The following is a 9398-nucleotide window of genomic DNA, read 5'->3' as shown; positions in this document are numbered from 1 at the left end:
GTCCCTCCAGCACATCCCTCTTGTGCTGAGGCAGCCAAACTCAGCGGCTGTTGCCTCCAACAAACCCTCGTGAGCACTGGGGCTCAGAATGGGAAGAGACTACAGGCGGGAGGCAGGCGGGCGGGGGTCCTCGGCAGGCACTAAGGGAGTGGTGAGGGGGCCGCAGGAAGGGAGAGGCCGGGGAGAGACAAGGCACTGGGGAAGAAGAGCAGACAGGTAAGATGTCAGGAGAGGGCGGAGTCACAGGTGACCCCAGTTCTGATGGTGGCACAGACAGGTTGGGGGCTGCCAGGGACACAGTCTGTGGGTAATTTCATGAAGGGCTGAAAGTGTCCTCCTTATTTATTATTTTTTTTGAGGAAGATTAGCTCTGAGCTAACTACTGCCAATCCTCCTCTTTTTGCTGAGGAAGACTGGCCCTGAGCTAACATCTGTGCCTATCTTCCTCTACTTTGTATGTGGGATGCCCACCACAGCATGCCTTGCCAAGTGGTGCCCTGTCTGCACCCGGGATCCAAACCTGCGAACCCCGGGCTGCCAAGAAGCAGAATGTGCGACCTTAACCACTGCGCCGCCAGGCCGGCCCCAGTGTCCTCCTTAAAATCACACCCTGACAACACCCCACGAGGGGGCTGGTTGTGAAGGTCAGCAGGAACGACAGGGATGGGTAGTAACGGGGAGCTGGGTAGAGGCCAGCCATCCCCTGGGGAGAATTCTCTCCAGGACACAAGCCACAGAACCAAAGTCCCCTGCGCTGGGACTTTGCACTCACACTTTGGAAATTAGGAATTTCATTCCTTTTTATCAAGATCTTGAAATGCGGTAATAAAGTTACACCAATGAATAGCCCAGCACAACACGGGGGAAAAAATGCAATAAAGGCGAAAGCAATAAAAGTAGCGGGACCCGCCACTCCGCACTGGTACAACTTGGAAGAAATAAAAGTAATTATCACCTGTCCAACCTGGCCAGCCCCTCCACCTGCGCAGAAGAAAGCCATTTCAGAACTTTATTTCCTATATTGAATGTCAATAATTGGATGTATTTATACGTCTCTCTGGAAGAAAACAGCTTGTGATTTCAAGATGAGAAAACAGTCTTCCAAACAGTGAAAAACAATATATTCCCCATTTTCACACACACACAAAGAGCTTGTTCCCGTCGATGTGTTTAAGGTGCCGTTGGAATGATTTGCCTTTCTGAAGCCACCGTTCCATTTCTCATCTTGAATTGCCTCGTAGACCCCGGCAAAGCACTCAGCGGGGACCCCTTCATCTGAGGCGGTGACGGGCTTCCTAGGGAGGGCCTCTCGGCTGCTGCCCGCCTCTTTTCTGCAGGAGGAAGGATACCCAGGCGGGTGGGGCCGGGGAGGAAGGGAAGGAGGAGGATGGCGTGATGTGGGGGCTCCTCTGGGGGCTGACGATGGTGGTGACAGCTGTGGCGTGGTCCCGGAGGAAGGAACAGGCGGTGCTGGCCTCAGGAGTGGGAGAGCTATGGTTGCCACTGCTGACACTGCAAAGGCTGAAGGCTGACATCTGCCAGACCGAGGCGGAGAGGGAGCCTCCTGGGCATTTCATTTCCGTCATGCTCCTTCCTCCCAACTTGGGAAGCAGTCTGGTTGAATACGACTCCCGCCCCCCACACCCACACCTCTCTGTTCTTTCTCTTCAGTCTATTTGGCACCAGTCTTTTATTCTCAACAAAAGCAAGCAAACAATCACAAAACACCCGCATGACACCGGTGTGGGCCTTCACCACCTGAGGCTGGTGCCCCATGCGGGTGACATGGAGCCTCTTGCAGGCTCTTTCCAGTTCTCTCCTCCAACCCTCCGAGACATGGGCTCAGACCCTACCGGTTTCCTGCTCAGAACCCCGCCGTAACTCCCCGCTCATCACAGGAGGAAATGGCAGCACACACCCCTGCTCTGTGGCCCTCCCAGACGGGGGGCTCCGTGGGGACAATGCTGAGGCCTCCCCTTCCTCCTCTGCCCCTGACCCCTCACAGTGTGGCCTGTCAGAGGGGCACTACGGGCAACAGCTTGGTAGCCAGAGGCAAAGCCAGCATCCAGGCCACCTCCAGTGGGGTCCCACAGAGCCCTTGGGCAGACCAGTGTCCTCTGCATGCAGCAAAAGATGCGTGGGGTCCACATCATGGCTCTTTCCGGGGACTCCCCTGTAAGGCCCCAAGGGTGGCTCATGAGTCAGAATCTGGCTGGTTGCCACCTTTGGGCCTGCCATGTCCAGGGAGCCAGCTGTCAGAGTGTCCATGGAGCTGCAAGAGCATGGTTGCTAGATGGAGGCGGGTGGGTAGAGCACGGAAACCTGGGAGGACACGGTGTCACAGGGACAAGGGAAACCACAGTAGCTCCAAGGAGGAGCCTTCCCTGGATGGAGTTTCTTTTGTGGGTCTCTGGCTGGGGCAGGGCACTTCTGGATGCTCTGGCCGCTGGGTGGGCTGAGCAGACACCTGTAGGTCCCTACCAGGGGAGATTGTTTCAGCCAAGGGCCTGTGACCTCAGAGGTGACACCGAGTGAGGCCTGAGTGTGCTGGCTGGTGCTCTCCCTTGCTGATTTATACACTCCCGCTCCAACTCTCTAAAATCAATCTTCCCCAATTGCCTCCTGGCTCCCAGCAGCGGCTCAGGTCTGCCCTGCATGAGTAACTACGCAATCTTCTCCCACTCCCAGGGCCCCTGCCAGAGCTCTGATGGGGGGGGTGGGGCTAGGGGGGACACAGCCCACCCAGAGCTCTGATGGGGAAGGGTGGGGGTGGGGAACAGCCCTGCCAGAGCGCCGACGGGGAGGGGTGAAGGGTTGGGTCCACCCTAGTAGAGCTCTGATGGGGAGGGGGGAGGGGTGGCAGGGCAGCCCTCTGTGCCAGGCTCACACAATTGGCAGGGCAGGCCGTGGTCCAGAAGGGCCTGGGTGGGCAGGAGTCATGGGCAGGGCCTTCTCAAGTAATTGGTAGGCGCCCTGCCCCTATTATTTTGTAGATGTTTAGGATAATTACTTCTTTTTCATATTAATAAACACTCAGAGCTGGCAGTTGGCCTAATTTTGACATAGCTTATGTCAAAAGAAATGGCGGAGAGCTGTGATTAGCTGATTAGCTTGGGGCAAGTTTTCCTCCCACAAAGGAGCATGAAAAGCTCACTCTGCTCACCCTTTTTTTTTAAGTGTCACTTATTAGGGAATTGAGTCTCTTTAGCTAAAGATGGAGCAACTACTTAACGGGGGGGTTGGGGGGGCCGGCCAGGTTCTCAGGGACCCTCAGCCTGGCAGTGACAGGTAGGGCCTTATGCCTCTGCCCTCCTCCCTGGAAACTGGCAAGAGGGCAGATGGACCCTCTCAGGGGTCCTGCCCGGAGGACAGAGACCTCTGAGAGTTGCTGTGTGCAGGGGGGAGGGGGAGGAAGGATGGGGGACCCCTCTTCCGTCAACTCTCCTTGGCTTTATCTGGGTCAGGGAGGTGGGAAGGGCTGTCCGGAGGTGCCACCTTCCTCTTCACCGCTTTGGCCTCTTTGGCTGTGCCACAGGCTAAAGGTGCCTGGATGTTTGCTGGCGAAATCCTACAGCAGCCCCACGAGGTGGGCACCATTAGCTCCCATCTGCCAGAAGAGGAAACCAGGGATGCTGCTGGGACTCCACACTGGCACCCTGCTTATGGTCCAGCTTGATTCCTCCCCCTATTTAAGGGACCTGCTCTCTTCCCAGCTCTGAGCTGCGTCTCCCTCTTGCAGCCCCTGGCGCCTCCTTAGCTCAGCCATGGGGACCCACATCCTTGTCTTGACAAAGAAACAAGAAGCACCCCCAACCCAAGCCCTTCAACCAGAAGTGACTTCCAGCTGTCAGATAGCCTGGGGCTGGGGTGAGGAGACCCATGGGCATGCACTGGACCCCACCTCCTGTCCATACACATATGCACACCCTCGTGTGGCCCAGGACTGGAGGGGCACCCAGCCCGGGGCCCCCTTCCTTCACAGAGCCAGTGTGGGTCACTACCCAGGGATGTTACTGCATGTGCTCAGCCTCTGTGTGAGCTCAGGCGAGTTACCTACCTCTCTGGGCCTCAGTTTTCTCATCTGTAAAATGGCATTAAGGACAAAGCCTACCTCACAGGGATGTTGTGAGGATTCCATGAGCTACGTTTGCAAAGTATTGGGGCACAGTAAGTGCTCTGGACCTGTCGTTGTTAACTAACTAACTCCCTAGGCCCATATTCAAGGCCTTGCAGGATCTGACCCTTGCTTACCTCCGGGGCCGCCCCTCTCACTCTCACATTCCGTCTCCTGTACGCTGAACTGCTTTCGTTACTCCAATTGCCCCGACCTGTGCTCAAGTCATTTTCCTTCTTAAGCAACAGCTGTCACCTCTGTCCCATCCCAGGACTGGGTCAGAGTCTCCTTCCCCCATGGTGTTCATCCCCAGGCGGGCCAGGACACCACGTCGCGGCTGAACCAGAATCCAGGTATCCACTGCCTCAGGTCACTCCCTTCTGTTCTAGAAAGGTTTCTGCTCCCCAGCCCAGGCCTCGCCCAGGCCCCGCCCCTTGCCTGCAGCCAGCACCCGGTGAGCAGACCGATCTTCCCTCCCTCCGGGGCTCCGCCCCTCCGGGTCCGCGGCACTGGAGGGGGCGGGGCAGGGACCCCGGCCCCGCCCAGGCCCCGCCCCCCTCGGTGGGTCCCGGCCGCGCTCAGCTGACGCCGCGCTTCACGTGACGCTGAGCAGGGCAAGCATGGCGGTGGCCGCCGGGTGAGTGCTGCTCGCGCCCTTGGTCCTCGCCCTCGCCGTCGCCCTGGCTCTGGCCTGGCGGCGCGGAGAGGGGCCTGGGCCTCCCGGCTGGACAGTGGGTGACAGCGCCGCCGCCGGGCCGCGTCCCCGCCGGCGCGCTCTGTGGCCGCCGGCAGCGCGCTCCGTGTCGGAGTCGCGCCGTGCCCGCAGCTCCCCGCGCCGCTGCCCCGGCACCCAGGCCCCCGCGCGCGTGGCGGCCCCTCCGTGTGGGCCGGGCGGGGCCAGCGTCGACACGCTCGTTCACGGCCGCGACCCTCGGACGGGAAGGGGGCGTTGCCGGGGCGCCGGGGACCCGGCTCTCCCCGGAGGAGGTGGTGTTTGCGACGGGTTTGGAATCCCCTCCCCACTTCCCCGCTTCCTTCGGGGCCCAGACGTCAGCACCTTTGAGAAGCCTTCTCTAATACCTATCGTACTTTTTGTAGCCCTGTCACCAGCTGGTAAACTGTAGAGTAGCTGATTTTTACTTGTTCTTGTCTTCTCCTATTTAGAATGAAAGGTCATGCCTTTCTCCTCCTCACTCCTGGGCCTCACTTGTACGGGGTCTTGCACACAGTAGGTTCTGCATAAATGCTGCTGCATGAAAGAATGGGTGAGCGGACTTAGTGGGAGGGAGTGTGGACAGATGGGTTCAGTGAAGCGTTGGGGAGAGTGTCCCAGATGAGGGAACATCGGGCAAAAGTTGAGAGATCAAGGTTGAGAGTTCGGCTTGTTCTGGGGACGAGATTGGAGTGTGTCTTGGTGCTGCAGGGTGTGGTGTCCCAGATGGCTTCTCCAGACTGTAACCTGTGGGACTGGACCTCTGAGGGTTTTAATCTGCTCACATCTGGTTTTTAGACCATGGCTCCCCTGTGTGTGTGAGTTCAGGGGGAGGCCCAGTCCTGGGGAAGGGCTGTGGTGCTGGGGGCTGGGAGGGGCAGGGATAAAGAGGGGCACTGCCCCAGATGCCAGACTGGGGACTGAGACTGGAATGGCGAACCTGGTGGACTGAATGCATCTGTGTTTTGGGGAGGTGGGGAGAATGGCAACAGAAAATGCCCCCTCAGTTAGTCCCTAAGGTTGGGAGAGCTTAGGACACACAAATCAAACGTTGAGTGGGCACCTGCTGTATTCCAGGAGCAGGCTGGGCCTACTCTTGGATGTTCACGGACCCCTGGGCAGATGGACGAATGGGACTCTGTTGTCTGTCTGTCTCTGGTCTTGGTGTGCACCATGGAGAGGCAGGGGCTCTGAGCACGGGAGAGTGTGGACAGCCTTCACTCCCCGGATGACATTTATGTGGGTCCTCGAGCACCCCTCAGCCAGAGAACTGTGCGTACAAAGTCCTGGATGAGTGTCAAGGAGCCCAGGTTGCTCCTTGAACCCAGCCTGTGACCCTGTCTTAAAGAGCAGGGTGAGCAGTAGATGCAGGCCAGTGCCCGGACGTGGATCTGTTCCCCCTGTATCTGGGCCGGCCATGTGGTCACAGGGAGTTCCAGGGGCTGCATTTGGGTTCAGGGCTTCATGCTGGCCTGAGGCCTGCACTCTCCTGCAGGTGCAGAGGAGCCAGGCTGGTGACTGGACTGCGGGGAGCCTGGAGCTGGCTGAATCCTGGAAGGAGGTCTTAGAGCAAAGCTGATTCTCTGGGCCGTGGCAGGGGGTGGGCAAGGGGTAAAACATAGTGACAGTGGTCTTGGAGAGGTGCACTGTTGGAAGGGAGGCCTGACAGATGCAGGGAGCTTGACAGGGCTTCCTTGGCAAGAGCCATCCCAGGCTGGTATGGGGCTGCACTGCTGGACTGAGCCTGAGGTCAAGCCCCAGCAGCTTCTTTAAGGGGAGGAGGTATTGGGTTTGTTTCCAGCAACGCTCCGTGCCCAGCTACGCACACAGGACAGATCAGTGTCGGGTGTAATGAGGCCCCGCGCCATCAAGTCATGGCCATGGGCTGCCTGTAGAGTCCTCCCAGAGCCTGGGCCAGGGGCGCCCGTGAGTCCTGCGGAGTTTGCTCTGTGTGGTTTGGGAAGCAGCGGAAGCCGGGGAAGCCCTAAGCTGGCATCTCAGAGTCAGCTAGAAACTCGAGATGCTCCTCGGGGAGTGTTTCAGGGTTGATCCTGCTCTGTCCTGCCAGCCTGGGCAGGGACTTCGAGTTTGAGACAGAGGGTCCCACTGCCCCCAGAGGGTCTGCTCTGAGGTCACCCCAGGCCTCCCGTGGCACTTGGTGGGAGGGAGCCTGCCTTCTCCTTGAGATTTCCTTGGACAGAGGTCAGACTTCCCTGCTGCCCCGGACCTGCCTGCATCTGCTTCCCCACGGGGCTTGTTCCTCTCTCCTCTTCGCTTTGTCCCCTCACCTGCTGGCCCCACAGTGTCCTCGTCCTCTGACTTAATCGCTCTCATACTTGCAGACCCAGTTTAGATGGTTCCTCCTCCTAGAAGCCTTTCTCAGTCCCCCTCCCTCGTGACCTCCAGGAGAGACTTCCTGCTCAGAACTCTACAGAATCCCAGTTCTTTCCACCCGCAGGACACTTGCCACGGCTGCCCACCTGCCCATCGTGGTCGGGGGTGGGGTTGCTTCCCCTCTTGCCATCCTTGGAGCCCATGGACCCATTCAGTTTGTATCTCCAGGGCCAGCCTGTGGCCTCCATGTAATTGGTGCTCATGACATGGTGCCGAATGGATAAAAGGGCGATTTACTCTAAGCTAGTCCAACAGTCCATCCTGCTTTCATGATTGAGGAAGGGAGTTGTGGGTGGGAGGGTGCACAGAGTTCTCACTAGGATGAAGAGGAGTCTAATTCTTTAAGTGAATGGCTTAAAGGGAGCCGTTGCCCAGCGAGAAGCAGCAGGTGAGCTGCCCTGGGTGTGTACCTATTGGGTTGTAGGTCAGGCTGGAGTCAGCATTTTCCTGGGGAGAAAGTATCTGGAGGAGTTGGGTTCTGGATCAGAGCCTGTCCCCACCTTCATGTGAACCTTGTGCTCGGGGAGCAGAGGTGCCAGGCTGACCCTGGGGCTGCGGTACGGATGGGTCTGTGGGAGGCAGGCTGGCCACTGAGTGCCCCATGCCTTCTCCGGGCCTGGTCCTGACTCCACACAGCCCTCTCTCTGTCCCTGTGTGTGCTCAGCCCCCTGACCCTCAGGAGAGAGGGAAGTGGGGTGGGAGGTGCTGGCCAGCTGCTGTGAGGCCCCTTCCAGCCAGGGGAGCGGACTGGCTGTGGCTGAGGAAGCAGGCCGGTCCTTGGCTGGCTTCTCTTGCTGGGAGCATGGCCCCATCCAGAAGAGGCTTCACATGCCAGTGCAGGGATCTTGTCCTTGTCCGTGCCATGGACCCCATGGGCATTGGTGAGACCTTTGTACCCTTCTCAGCATGTTTTAAAATGCATGAAATAAAATATAGACGATTACAGGAAAAACCAGTTATATTGAAATGCACCTATGAAAATGTTAAAAAATAAATTTGTAATTTAGTGATACATGCTTCTTTGTTAACACATTAAGCATTAAAGTGAACAGCGGGCCTAATACCACCTTAATTTTGAAGTAGTGCTGAGCAGAAGTGGTATTTTGAGATACTGTGGCAGCAGTAATGTGGTATGGAAATACCTGTGCTTTCTGTTGGACGCATTCACACACACTGCTGATACCGCTGTAGTTAGCTGCTTACATTAATAATTGAGGAAGATGTAAATTTGAAAGAGAAGCTAGAGAAAATAAAGATACAGTTTTTTCCCATCCAAGTAGATAGAGACCCTGAGTTCTCTGTGTGAATCCCCAGGGGTCCTTGGGCCTTGGAGGAGAACCTCACAGGTGACTTGAGAGCAGAGGAGACGGTGGCTCAGTTCTGATTTGGGGTGACAGGGATGGGTTGTGGGGGCAGTGGCATGACCCTTTCCCTGGGGGCTGACTCCACTCCTGGTCACTCTGTTTGTGGCCCTGGCCACTTACTCAGCCTTGGCGGTTGGCAGGGGGCGGGCTGACCGGTGGGGGCCAGAGCTCGTTTTGTGAGTCTCTGATGTCCTGGAGCCATTGTCCACCAGCCCCTGCTGCCTTCCCCAAGCATTGCCTGTGTCCTCAGCTGCCTGCACTAAAGCATACCTTATTTACGCTGGCACTTGGGGATGAACTGCCTTCAGCCTTTGAAATTCTGGGTGCTAGTTAGCAGACGTGCCCGCAGATGCCAGCGCAGGTGTTTTATTAGAGCTGCTTTTGCTGAACTTGCAGGGAGAGGTCACCCCCGTTGGCTCTGGACCCAGCAGTCTCTCCCAGGGTTTGGTTTACGCCTTTTACGCCAAGAGCAATCAGAGGGCATGTCTCTATAAACCTTGATTCCGGGTGTTCTGCGGTGATGAATGACCACAGCACGTCGGCCTGTGAGGGCCCCAGGCTGGGCTGCCTGTCTCTGTTCTGGCTGAGCCCACGCAGGGTTAGGTGGGATTGTAACTTTTCTTCACAGTGGCAGCTGACTGCTCACGGAGAGGGGGCCCTTGTCAAGTTTCCCGTCTTCATCTGAGCAGCGTGGCCCTTGGTCCGGAAGCCCCGGTCTCAGTGCCCTGAGGGATTTAGGCCTCTCAGAAGGTTCTGGACAAGAGGAAGCCCAACCTTTTGGAGAGCCTTCCAGGTTGGGGCGTGGTGGCAGACC

The 9398-nt window shown here is 57.6% G+C and overlaps 1 protein-coding gene across 3 annotated transcripts in view; it reads left to right on the top strand.

Annotated features, from left to right (window-relative positions):
* Positions 1–4640: 4640 nt before the first annotated feature.
* The window catches only part of PEPD (peptidase D), a 119154-nt gene continuing 114396 nt past the window's right edge, over positions 4641–9398 (top strand). For all 3 annotated transcript variants that reach the window (XM_044760356.2, XM_070498803.1, XM_044760355.2), the window contains exon 1: positions 4641–4751. In XM_044760356.2, coding sequence (XP_044616291.2) covers positions 4735–4751 — 17 coding nt within the window. In that variant the 5' untranslated portion in view covers positions 4641–4734. The remainder of the gene's footprint in view (positions 4752–9398) is intronic.

This window comes from Equus asinus, chromosome 26, assembly GCF_041296235.1.
Source record: "Equus asinus isolate D_3611 breed Donkey chromosome 26, EquAss-T2T_v2, whole genome shotgun sequence".
Lineage (NCBI taxonomy): Eukaryota > Metazoa > Chordata > Mammalia > Perissodactyla > Equidae > Equus > Equus asinus.
The sequence above is the reverse complement of the archived record's forward strand: the minus strand, read 5'-3'. Positions and strand labels throughout refer to the sequence as shown.